Source organism: Centruroides vittatus, unplaced genomic scaffold (genome assembly GCF_030686945.1).
Source record: "Centruroides vittatus isolate TY-2023 unplaced genomic scaffold, ASM3068694v2 contig_726, whole genome shotgun sequence".
NCBI classification, from domain to species: Eukaryota; Metazoa; Arthropoda; class Arachnida; order Scorpiones; family Buthidae; genus Centruroides; species Centruroides vittatus.
This window is the reverse complement of record NW_027122463.1, coordinates 2,456,677-2,470,354: the sequence shown is the minus strand read 5'-3', so window position 1 is coordinate 2,470,354 and position 13,678 is coordinate 2,456,677. Positions and strand designations below refer to the sequence as shown.

The following is a 13,678-nucleotide window of genomic DNA, read 5'->3' as shown; positions in this document are numbered from 1 at the left end:
ATTTATTTTTGCTATAAAATTCTTATCAGCATAAAATTTGAAGTAAAAGTTAAAAATTTAAAATATTAAGACATCCTTTATTTAAGATTATATTATTACTTTTTAAAAATACAATTATCAATCTACTCGTCTTTAATACCGGTTAACTTAATAAGCACTCACTTCGTTTAACCTTCTTATCCGGTACCGCTTGATCGTCCAAAACCTGACCTGAACAACACCAGATTGATAAACTCGGCCTTTCAAACGGATGACATCAGGGCCCTAGAAGCCCTAGAAATATACAGGGCCGGCCGTACTGGAAAATGCATTAATACTAAAGACGGCAACACTCTGTCATACGCGTGGCGTTACATATGTGATGAGTACGAAAACGGCAACGCGACATAGCGCACGCGTACAGTTAAAACTATATCCGAATATTTTAAAAGTTCCTCGAGACATTAATTCAAACTATTTAGAATACGGCTCTAGTTTGTTCTTTTGTGCAAATAACCTGAGGCAGTCCTCGAGGAGGACGAAAACGTTTGTTTTGGACGATCAAGCGGTACCGGATAAGAAGGTTAAACGAAGTGAGTGCTTAAAAATACAATTATGCTGTATTTTCAATACTTTATGAAAAAAATAAATTATCTGTTTCAAACCAGCAGTCATATCAAAACAAACAATGAAAATTTCAATCACTTTTAGTGACTAACTTCAGATTCTAAAAAAACAAGAAAGTTGAATAACATTCTATAAATTTAAATGACTTCTTGCTTGAATGAGGTAGTTAGTTTTCTTTGTGATATATCATCTATTTTTTTTTTACAATACTACATAAAATCATGAATTGTATATTTACATAATATATACAAAATGAAACCTTTATTTTGCATGAAATAAAACAGTTTGTTGGGATACCAACTCCACTCAGTCCCCACTTACAGTTTTACAATAAGAGTAGTACAACCTTAATAGAATGAACAGATATCAGTACAACCATCACAACATAAATGAACTTTACGAGCTTCCCTATCATCAAATGTCACGGCACGCCACTGCACGAATCACAACTTAACACTTAAAACTAACTTAACCTAAAGACAGAAGACATTGGTATAGGGCAGGGGTGGCCAACATACGGCCTACGGGCCGGATCCAGCCCGCGTAATGGGTTTATGTGGCCCATGATTAATTTTTCAATATTAGCTACTTAACTTCCAATAATTGGTCAAATGGTTGATTCACAATACTTCTTAATTTTTAAAAAAATTCCATTGTAGAGATTTACAACTTTTGTATTCATCTGTTATAAATTTACACTATTTGAAGAACAAAAGACCCTACACTCACTGAAACTCATCTGCCATTCCACCATGTCACTCTGTTTATGCTGACATGTGACGCACAGCACTGCCTGCCTGTCTACCTTTTATTTCTTTTGCTTGTAGGTTTCTTTGCATTGTAAGATGACAGTGTGCACGCGTCAAGAACTTCTCTTCGAACAAACCTGATCACAGCGTATTTGTATTTAACATGATTTAATTTTAATATTTCGTTCAGCCCATAAAAAAATTTTTCTTTCCAATTTGGCCCGGAGGCAAAACTGTTGGCCACCCCTGGTATAGGGGGAGAATGATAGAAATAAAGATAGGTAAAAGTGGGTACATGGCCTGCAATGGTAGTCTTGGAGTGGTGGTAGTTCCAAAATCTTTTCCTTTTTTGAATAATGGGCAAATTCTTGATTTCTTTTAACTCATGTTGATGTTGTTCTGAAGTCCTTATGATGTTTCTTTTCTCAACCAGATCTGCTGTTGATTCTTGCCTTGACTTCTTTGTGTCTCCATTTGCTGGTAAGACGATATAGAGAGCACCACCTTTCCATCCGATCCATACATCTCAGCCAAGAATGTCCTTTGTCTTTCAGTTAAGCCCTCAGACTTCCTTCCTTTCCTTTGTTCAGGGGGATTAGCTGCCACCACCCAAGAAGAAAGGGTTGAGAAAGAATTTTCTGGAAGGGACAGACAATAGAAGAAGGAAGAAAGAAGGGAAACTATACAAAAATTAAAATTGTATTTCCCGACAGTACCAGACTAAGGGGAATCCAATTTAATTTGTACAACAAAAACAACAAGACTACAAAATTAAGCGCGTAAAGTTAAAATTACAAAGTTTTCCCAATTTTCCCATTTTAGCACAAAACTAACTATTTCAACTTGTTGAATCCAATTAATAGAAAAGTCCTGAGGTAGTTCGTTCAGAAGAGTCATCCCCAAAATGTTGATGCAAACAGATAAAAAATAAAGTTTTATACACTTCCACTTTCATAGTCCTTGCTTGCTTGTCCTCTTCACTCTCTCTTGGTGAATCGCACAACAAAAAAGTGATAAGAAACAAAGGGGAACACTTTAAGTACACCTCAACGAAAGGTAAAGGTGGCTCCCCCTATCGCGGACAAACCGTTACAAAAAATAAAAAATAATCAATATAGTGTTATAACACCACAAAATAAAACCTATATAAAATATGGCATACAGTCACAGTATAAACCATCTTCAAACATTATATTAAAATAAAATAAAACTTGACAATTAAACCAAGAGTTTTCATTAAACTTTATTACTATATTTTCATACAGATTATCTGTATGCCTCTTGTGTTTAAAACATTATTTAAAAGGAAATATAAGTTATGCAATGGGATAGGATATAATTCAAAGTTAAACTGCAAAAAAGACTTTTTAAACACGTATTTTCTTAGCATAAGGTTACCGTTGAGAACAAATCACACAGGAACACTAAAGTGTTCCTGTGTGATTTGTTCTCAATGGCAACCTTATGCTAAGAAAATACATATAGTAAAGAGAACAGCAAGCAACCAAGAGTTTTTAAACAATTTTATATTTGTGGACTAAGTATAAAGGATAACCAAAGGAAGATGATGACGAGCCATTAGTTCGTGGCCTCCCACAAAAATGTGCAAAGTTCTGTATATCCCAGGTATTTCATTCTTACCTATAATCTATTTCACTATTTATCACTCTCCCTGTTATCTTCCCTCTTCCTTTAGTTTAAGTTAGTTTGTAAGTACATATTTACGTCATCAGCGCCGAATTAAGCCTCTGGCGGGCCCTAGACAAAATTTAAATTGGGGCCCCATGTAAATAAGTTGCTTCTAAACAAATCTTATATAATGTGACATTAGCGTAGTTAGCATGGGTGACACCCGGTGCGGATATCGTGGTGTCACCCCAAGTCTCACCGTAGTGTCACCCTTTTTAACTCTTTTATAAAACACTATTGAATTGTAATATCTTTGCACTCAAGCAACTTGAACGCTATATCGAATATGCGATGTCACGACGTATAAGTTTAGATTTAGAAAATAAATCATAACTATACATCAGTACTACCACGAGAGGCACTAGCAAGATTTCTAGATGGTGCGAGATCCCGTGGTGTACATTACTTCTGATGCACGGGTGGCTGTTGACCCTTTTTTTTTGTTTTGTTTTTGTTTTTTTGTTTTTTAGGTAATGGCTAGTCGAGCAGAGCTTAGTAGGAACCTAGACATTTGTCTACTTTGCCTATTCGATAATCCAGCCCTGTACGTCATTGTCTGCCATTACTATTTGTTACTGCCATGTTGTAATTATTTACTATTGAGTTGAAATCCAAAAGAATATGTACATATTCCACGAAATAAAATACTTTGTTTTAAGTATACACTGTGCATAGTATTCATTTGGTATGTTCTCCTTTGTTGGTTAACATGCATTTCATGGGATTATCACACTACAATAATTTCACTGTATCTTATTTTCACTCACAAAAATTTATGAAATTTGTCACTCTCGCCATTTGCCTCCCTGGGCAAATGCCCAGTTTGCACATGTGGTAGTATTGGCCTTGAGTGAAAATTGTGTAGTAATTAATTGTCCAATTCTGGTTTGTATAACTATTTCTTTCTTCTAGTTATGTTAAGGTTAAAATATTTACCTAAATTAGAGTGTTTGTGGATTCTGTTTTAAACAAGTTCTAAACTTGTCCAAAACAGAACCTGAATAAAAAGGAAACCAGCCTAAACAGAAAAAATTTTTAGAATGGCACAATTTAATATGTTAAAAAAGAACCTGTTCAAAATGGAAACTTCCCAAACCAGAAAAAAGATTTGATAACCATGTGATTCCTGTTTACACAGATTTTACTGTATGTTTTATTTGGCCCATGAAAAAAGAACTATGGAAGGAATGTTAATAGAATTTACCATTTGTATCAAATATATACAATAGATGTTTTTTATGCAGCAGAAACAATAAATATAATAATTTGCTAATTAATGAATGTTTTTGTTGTGAACACAATTGAATGATATTGATTGAATATATGAACACAATTGCATATGTCTTCATATATTTATAAATTAATTCACTATATACATAAATGTCTAAACATTACATATTAAAAATAACTTTTAAAAAAGCAATCTATTATTTCAATCAAGTGTTCATTATTAAAAATAATGAATTAAATGGCTAATTCTTGGTTACAACTCAAAGACTCAATAGATATACTGATTTTATGTAGAAGTTAAGATCCAACAGACCCTATTGGTCTAGTACAGTGTTTCTCAACCTTTTTGGACCAAACACCCCCTTTGTAAGACCCGCTTCTTAATTCGCCTCCCTATAAATTTTAACTGATAAAAATTGTACGATAATCCCTAATATAAGGTAGATTACATTAGGCGTTAGTAAGATATATCCAAAGAAACTTGAAAGGAACAATAGTAGAATAACATTTATTAGTTATAAATTTAATTTAATTTACAAAAAAAGTAAGATACATAAAGTAATGTGTTTTAATTTTAACATAACAAAGAAATAATAAACTAAATGAAATTTTAATGAGAACCTTGAGGTTGGTGATCTTGACAAAGTTTAATAATATTGGGTTCTAATTTTGACAGATATAATCTTAAGTCACCTTGTTGGCAAATGTTGAGGCGATTTCTTTGCTTAGTCAGCATTTGAGAAACCGCACTAAAACCCTTTTCCACTAGGTATGACGTTGGAAATGCCATGATTAATAGTCTTATTTCTATCCATAGTCTCTGAAATGTGTTAGTACTGCTAATTTTTATCCAAAATTCTTCTAAAGTACTATGTTCAAATGAATGTTTCACTTCTACATTTGCCTGCAAATCTATTAATATTTCTTGAATGTGCGAAGGAGCATTAGTAGGATCAGCACTAAATGGATTAATAACCCAATCAGGAATATGAATATTTTCAACATCTTTAAACCGAAGTTTCATATCTACAATTAGGCTTTCCAAATGCTTATAATAAACTGCAATATTTTCGTCCTGTACAATTATATTACTTAAACAGGGAAATAAAGAAAAATCTTTTCTACCCATGTTATTTTTATAGAGACTTAATTTATTTATAAAACCAATAATTAAACTTTTCACTTTAATTATGGTCACATTGTTTCCTTGCAGTTTCAAAAGTAATTCATTTATTTTTGCATATATATCTGCCAAATAAGCTATGTCACTCTTTAAAACAGATATCTCCATTGGAAAATTATAATTTGTTGATTCTAAATAACTAATGACTGTATCAAATAAGTTGAACATTCTTCTAAGGCAACTTCCTTTAGATAGCCACCTGACCTCCGTGTGCAATAATAGGCGCTCATATTCTTCATCATTTTCATGGCAAAGTTGTCGAAATAATCTATCATTAAGTGGGTGTGCTTTTATTTTGTTAATTATTGATTTTACTAAATTCATTGTTTCATGTAATCTCCCGCCAATGGATTTGGCAACCAAGTGTTGCCTATGAATTATACAATGAATTGTAAAGATATTTGGATTTTCTTCCTTCAACATGGTTAGAAAACCACGATGACGTCCTACCATCGAAGGGGCACCATCCGTTGCACAGGCCAATATATTTTTCAAAGGAATTTGTTTTTCATCAAAATACGTTTTAAAACATTCATATATTGATGTGCCTTTCGTATCAGTGACTAAATGTCTGCAGAATAACATTTCTTCGATGATTTTTGAATCCTTTATGTACCTAACATAAGCCATTAATATTGCATCACTATCCCGTACACTACTCTCATCCAACTGTATAGTGAACTCTCGTGTTTGGAGATCCGCAGTTAGTTGATTTTCGACATCATTGGCCATTTCACTAATCCTTCTTGATATGGTATCATTACTTAATGGAATCATTGACAAAATATTGGCTGGATCTGCTGAAGTCATGGTAAGAACTTCCTTTATAACCGGTAATAATAATTTCTCTCCAATATTATGAGGTTTCGCATTTTGAGCTATTATACGTGAAATCTTATATGACACCTCCAATCCCTTATTTATATTTGTGGTTGCTGTTTTGAATACATCCGTTATTTTATTTCTTTTGGTAATCATCGTTTTTAAATTTTCGAAATATTCAATGTCTTTGTCCTGCTTGTCGGGATGTTTTCTTTTTAAATGTTCAATCATCCGGGATGGTTTCATTGCTTCATTAGAAAATACCTGATTGCACAGCAAACACATTGGAAGTTGGCTATTTTGTGGCGAAGAAATAAAACCAAACTTTACATATTCAACAGAATATTGCCGGCATTTCTTTTTCTGGGGCATTTTTAGAGGTTGATCTATAATTCAAATTTTAAAAAAATCAGTTTTAAATATATAAAAAATAAGTAAAATTGAAAATATTTATTTACTCAATGGGTAGAGGAGAACTGCCATATGCGTACCACTTAATTTCAAATGCGATTTATATATTATTTAGTAATAATTTATAGGAATATTATAATTTGAAACCAATCTATAACTACCGAAGTTGCTAATTGACCACAATTTTTTAATTATTATTGATAAATATTTGTGATATAATCATTTTTCCAAGACAATGCATACAGTATGCTTTCGGATACCGGTATCCTAAAGCGTATCTATATGAAAATAGTACTTCTTGAATAAGTTTATATGTAAGTAAACCATTTTATTCACAAAAATATATCTTATAAAGAAAGCTCAGAAAACTCACCTGATTTCTTCAATCTCTTATAATTCACAACAAAACAATTATTGTAACGGAATTTTTGTTCCTACTTTATCGATTTAATTAGAACTTACAATATAAAGCCTTTGTTTAGAAATAAATGACCTAATACGCATTAGGTGACCAGTATGCATATGGCAACTCTCTCCTATAAGTAGTAATTAACTTACCTATGATATACGGAACAAAATGAAATACGTTTATTTTAAAAATAATGCAAATATCATATATGGCGAGAGCACAACAGATCACATTAAAATTCAAATTTAATAATACTCATTACTGACTGCTCGACCAAATGATTGAAATCGTTGCACACGCAAAGCGAATCTAAGACATGCGCACTAGGGATTGCAATACCGGACTGTACGATGCAACTTTGTATTCACAGTCCAATTAATTTTGCCCGTTAGGGAGACATATAAAACATTGAATATACATTGTAGCAATTAAATACCAAAGGATAACAATATTGTTTTACAAAATGTTTTATTCGCTTCTTTCGCAACGCAATATAAAAATGCAGCGGCCCATCACTGCAAGTGGGTATTCAAAATGATTTCGCCCACGCAAAATGACTATCGCCCCCCAAAAGCGTATAGTCAAATAATTGCCCACTGTAAGTTTTCGATCGCCCCCCAGGGGGCGATATCGCCCAGGTTGAGAATCACTGGTCTAGTAGATCTATTGGTTCTAAATTTCCATGTAAAACCAATAGAAAATTTGTTAAGCAAGGTTGTTTTTGTTATATTACACCATATTTAAATAAGGTAATGTTTTGTTTCCATTTTTGGGTTTTTTTCAAAGAAGTCTGGCACCTACTTTGGAATTGCAGTTACAAAAATACAAAAATAAAAACAAGAAAAACTTGTATATTCATTAGTTAAATACAGTTTTGTTGTTTATTATAAATACTATTATATACTTATTTATTTTATAGACATTAAATTTTAAATAACTTCAATAACAATTTTTTTTTTCTAATAACAAAAAAAACATTTAGATAAGTTTATAAATGTTTGGAGACAGTCTGTTTCTTCTGTTTCTTATATTAATAACAATTAAAATTTCTAAAGGAACTTTTAAGGAACTAAAATCTTTATTTAAAAAAGAATTCTTGCATTCATCTTTAAAGAAAAAATATATAAATGTTATTTGTTACATCTATCTCAATGTATGTAGTATATCTATTAAGGTATTGTTTACTAATTAGAAACTTCTTCCCTAAAGTACTAATTTTCCTTTCTTAGTTTTTATCCAATATTAACTTCAAAAATGTTAACAAAAAATTTTGAATTTGAAATAGTTATCTTCAAATAACTTTAAATAATTGACATTTTTATAAAATAAATAAATAAATGAAAACATATTCATTCATAACTATCTATGTGTTTTTATTTATTTATAAAAATGTCAATTATTTAAAGTTATTTGAAGGTAATTCTTGTAGTCAGAATCCAACTACAATATTTACCTCTAATTATTAAAAATTATGTGATTTATTATTAAATCAATTTTACAAAATCTACCATACCTGAACATATGAATAACAATAATCACTTATTCCTCCTAAATTTATTTCTGAAAATTCGATTTTGATATACATATTTTGCGGAACTATTATCGTCCATTTAAATATAGCTTCCCTATTAAAGAAACGAGGATAGCCTGGCGATGCAATATTGCCTTCAGTTTCATTAATAATGGAAATTCCATGAACTATAAAATATTACATAAAAATAAATTTTTAAGTAATTTGTAATAATTAGTTTCAAATAGAAATAAAAACAATATAACATAATTAATTATTAAATAAATATTGTCTAAAATATAAATAAGTTTTATATAAAAACATTTGTATATTCATATTTTTATTATTTTCATAAATATTTTTATGATTTTCATGTTTTAATTATATTAGATAAAAAAATTTCTTTTAATTATTATGCCAAAAGTTACATCACTAAAGACTGATGCTCCTATTTACTACCATCAATGAAAACAAACTGGATAAACTAGCTTGTAGTTGTATAGTTGCCAGGTACTTGGGGATAAAATCCAGGACAAAATGAGTTGTTCTTCCCAAAGGATAATAAGATGATTCAATTCCAGATCATGCAATATAGTTTTACTCAGCCAGTGACAGAAATACATTTCAAATGTGGAAAAACAAACTTTTTTGTAGAAACAGTTTTTAGAATAAGTTCCCCTGTCACTAGATGGCAGTCAGAAAAAAACCAGAACATCCGACAATCCTACACTGTAGTTAATTATCTACTTGAGTTAAACTAGCGATTGAATTAATGCATCTTTAAATTTTAATAGCAAATGAAACTAAAGAAATGCTAATGTTTTTTTAACTATCTTCAGATGTGGAAAGATTAAAATTGAATGCCAGTATCAGTTAGGAAAAAAGATTGGATAAAGTAAACAAAAAAGGAAGATAGACTATAATGGTGACAATTAATGCAGAAAACTAAAGAAGATACTGCCAGATAGGAGAGGAAATCCTTGTCCCTACTGTTTAAACATGTGTTGGTAACAGTGTTGTTATAGCTTTTCTATACTGCTGTTATGGATGAGTAAGAGATTATTCTGAAGATTTTGGATACCTACTAATCTACCTCAGCACTAGGAAATTGTGCAAAGGAGGATAAAGCTGTAGCAGCAGTTCAGTTACATTGTGGCCTTCTGCATGTAAATCAGATGCACTTACACTCACTACTCTAAGCTGATCTGAATATAGAGTTAAAAAAAATTATTAGTCTAGCATTTCAGAATGGCTTCCAACTGTATAGCATCTGCCCCCATCAAGAACAACCCACAAATCAGTCAAAATATGTCTAAATATGGTCTCCTGTGAAATGCTTTGTCATTATTACCACTTTCTTGGTACGATGTATAGTATTACTATGATTCAATGTTTCAGTGATTCTACTAATGGAGTGAAAAGTTTTCATCATCCATTTTCATTTTCTTCATTTACACATCCTTTCATTGTTCCTTTTGATATCAAAAATGGAACAAATTTTATGAATCATCTGTCCTATAGTTATGCTGTCCAAATACCAGTAATTTTCTTTATGTTCAGCATTGTTTTAATGCTTAAATATTTGTATGTTTCCTGAATTGTTTTCTTTACTGTTTTATATCCACTTGAGAACCCTTGTGTAAACCAATATATTGTGTGCATAGAAATGGACTAACATTTTTTATCCTTCCCTTTTCAGATCTCTCTCAGGTCCAGTTTATCTTGGAAAATTATGAATCCAAAAACTAATGCAGAGTATGATCTGAAATTTAAAATTTTGTTAAATATTCCATAAAAAGAATATACATTTGGAACATTCATTTTGGATTCATAATCTTCCTACAAAAACTGGACCTGAGGAAGATCCGAAAAGGGAAGGATTGAAAATGTTAGTCCATTTCTATGCACATGATATTTTGGAGTTATACCAGGGTTCTCAAGTGGATATTGTATAGCACCTCCAATCTGTAAAGAGTTTATGATACTACAAAAGTATCAAAATTGTTATCATGAATAGTTTTAAAATAGCAATACCAGTATCAATATCAATTTTAAAGTATTGATACTGGTTATTGGTATTAGTCTTAAAGTATTGATACTAGACAGTATCAGCATCAGCTATTGAAACTGGAAATCTTGGCAGATGTTGCTGTTCAGTCTGTTGCATCACCTTCCAGTCATTTTTACTGCTGAGAAGATACTGTACTCATTACAATAAAGGCTGTGTGGGATCCAGAGTAGCAATTACCGTATTTTACAGACTATAAGACGCACTTTTTTCTTCAAAAAATTGCCTCCAAAATTCAGTTGCGTCTTATAGGTATTTTTTTAAAAAATTGCTTAAAAATTAAGGTGCATCTTATAGTCCGTAAAATACGGTAATATTTTGTTGCTTACTCCAGTGAATTGAATCCCGACTATCTGGTTCAGAAGTTAGTGTGTCATCAGTACTTCAGTTTACACTTGTATGATGTCTTATGTACACAAAAGAAGCCCCAGTTCTACAGCCCTGCTAATGGGCTCTATTGGTACTACTATACATGGAATAGGGGTGGATAATCATTGGTGAAGAGGTAGAACAGTTTTTACATTGAAAGTTCTTTGTGTTTAAATTTTACAAATGTCAGTACAAATAAGTATACATATTGTAGCTCATTTTAAATATCACTGATAGTCCAAGTTGATTAACAAAAAGTACTGCATAATGTTTAACTAAATACTTATTTATAGATATTAATCAGAACTCTTAAGCACGTAGAAATTCCAGAAATGAAATTTGACATAATACATTTATTGATTTCTGATTTGGCTGCAAAATCTGGTTTTTGCCAGACCTTATGTGTTTGTGAAAAATGTAATGATACCAGATCCAATACTTGATGTAACGTATCGATATCAGTATTGGTATCAGACTAAAAGTATCTAGTACAGAAAGTACTTGGTATTGAAGGAAAGTATTGATACAGTATCACTATTGGCAGTATTGGGACATCTCTACCAGCTGGATTACATTTAAATACACTCCTTTCCCTGTTTAACTTTTCTGGTTTCCTTTTCCAAGTTCAGATTGAAAAGCAGAAGTGATAGTTTTAATCCTGTTTCAATCCATTGTTAATCATAAAGCTTTCAGATACTTCATTTTGAATTTCTACATTGTTTTTAGCAGCATGCAAATCTTTGAAATTGTCATCAATTTTCTGGGAATTCTAAAATCTCACAAATCTTGTTAAATCTCACTTTCTAGTGTTCATTCCTAACTGTACTATTGTGAGAGCCCAGACTTAACAAAAATTTTTTATTGAAAATAATTTTTTTGAAAGAAAAAAATCATAAAGTATATGATTATAGCTTTTCCCATGAACTTGATTCCTTGTCCAAAGTGACACATCAAATGTCATCAGGAGCCTATAGAAAAAAGCCATTGCACCATACACCATACAATGAAACATTTCCAAATAAGGACAAAAGAAGAACTGGAAGGACCCCCTAATAAGAAGAAGGGGATTGATGATGACTGCCATTCATTCATTGCCATCAAAAGTTCACTACCTTTAGTCCACAGAGCAATATACAGGTATACCTCGAGTTACATCGTTTCGAGTTACGTCATTCTCAATTATACGTCGTTTGTCAAAAAAGTATATGGAAAAATAAAAATCAAGTTTAAGTCATTTTATTCAACTTTACATCCATCCGCCACAAATATTGAAGTCATAATATCACTAGAAAAGCATTAAAAGCACATAAAATCATATTAAAATATGTACATTTACAGTAAATGTTAATATAATCATCATAAATCCTAGACAACAAAACATGAAAACATCTGTGTTTCTGTGTTGCCATCTTATTTAGCGGTCTTTAAGTGCTCATTATTAGCGTTTTCCACCATAGTTTCGACTTACGTCGTAACTACACAAGTAAATTCGACTTACGTTGTTTTTCAACTTATGTTGCCTCTCCTGGAACCAATTACCAACAAAAGGCGAGGTATACCTGTAACTCAAAAATTGTTAGAATACAGTTTTCACCTGCTTTCAAACTCACTTTAAATCACAGAAAATCTGCAGGATTATATGCAAAATATTAAGATCAATATAATTATTTTCTCAACAAAATATTTATTTATTTTTATTAAAATAAACATCAATTTACAAAAGTTCTTTCAAGTCCAATGCAAATCATAAAATTTACTCTAAACATCTCATCTAGCTTATAATGGAGTATAAACACACCAAATTTTTTTATCCACATTTACCCTGGAGAATCAATAAGTTATATGCAACTAATAAAAAACAAAAGCATGATTTTTGAAATGAAAACTTTAATCTAAAATAATATAGTCATGTATGTATCTATGCTTAAAAAAAAAAACATTATATTAAATTTAAAAAATTATAGTATTTACAATTAGAAAAGATTATAAAATTCACACACAATATTTTTAATTAATAGACACCTATTTTTTGGAGTTACAAGTTCGGATGAAGAGAAAATACACACCGGTATAAGGTTAAGAAGTAGTTATTATTTTTAATAGAAGTTGTATGAATCTTTTGAATAATTAAAAGCAGAATTAAACAAATTTTTAATTTTTTAATTAAATATATTAATTGCATAACTTTAAAATATATAAAATTGCTATATAATTACTTAAATTATAATTTGCCAAAAATCCAGAAGCAGCTCCTTGATCATCAGAGCGAAATTTTATCCACAAAGATTCATGTTCTCCTGTAAGAGCATTTGGTAATTCATTCCCACAATATCTTCCTATAAGACTGCCTGATATATTTCCATTACGAATTTCTAGATAATCATTAATGCAAAATTCACTTTCTTCTATATTGAAAACACTGAAATATAATATGAATAATAATTATTTATTATAAAAAATTTTTCACTTTTAAATTATTTTACTCAACACATGCAAAATCATGTTTAATTATTTTTGAAACCAGGGGTGGACTGGCCATGTGGAAAATGTGGAAAATTCCGTATGGGCCATATACAATTTGGGCCATTTTTCTAAATGTGTACATAATATACCGTTTTGTTCGGTTTTATTT

General features: G+C 30.9%; 1 protein-coding gene across 1 annotated transcript in view; it reads right to left on the bottom strand.

Moving 5' to 3' along the window:
* The window catches only part of LOC136980838 (cubilin-like), a 292,841-nt gene that overhangs the window by 137,320 nt on the left and 141,843 nt on the right, over positions 1–13,678 (bottom strand). The window contains 2 exon segments of the mRNA XM_067277042.1: positions 8,613–8,797; positions 13,263–13,465. Of these exon segments, the coding sequence (XP_067133143.1) occupies positions 8,613–8,797; positions 13,263–13,465 (388 nt within the window).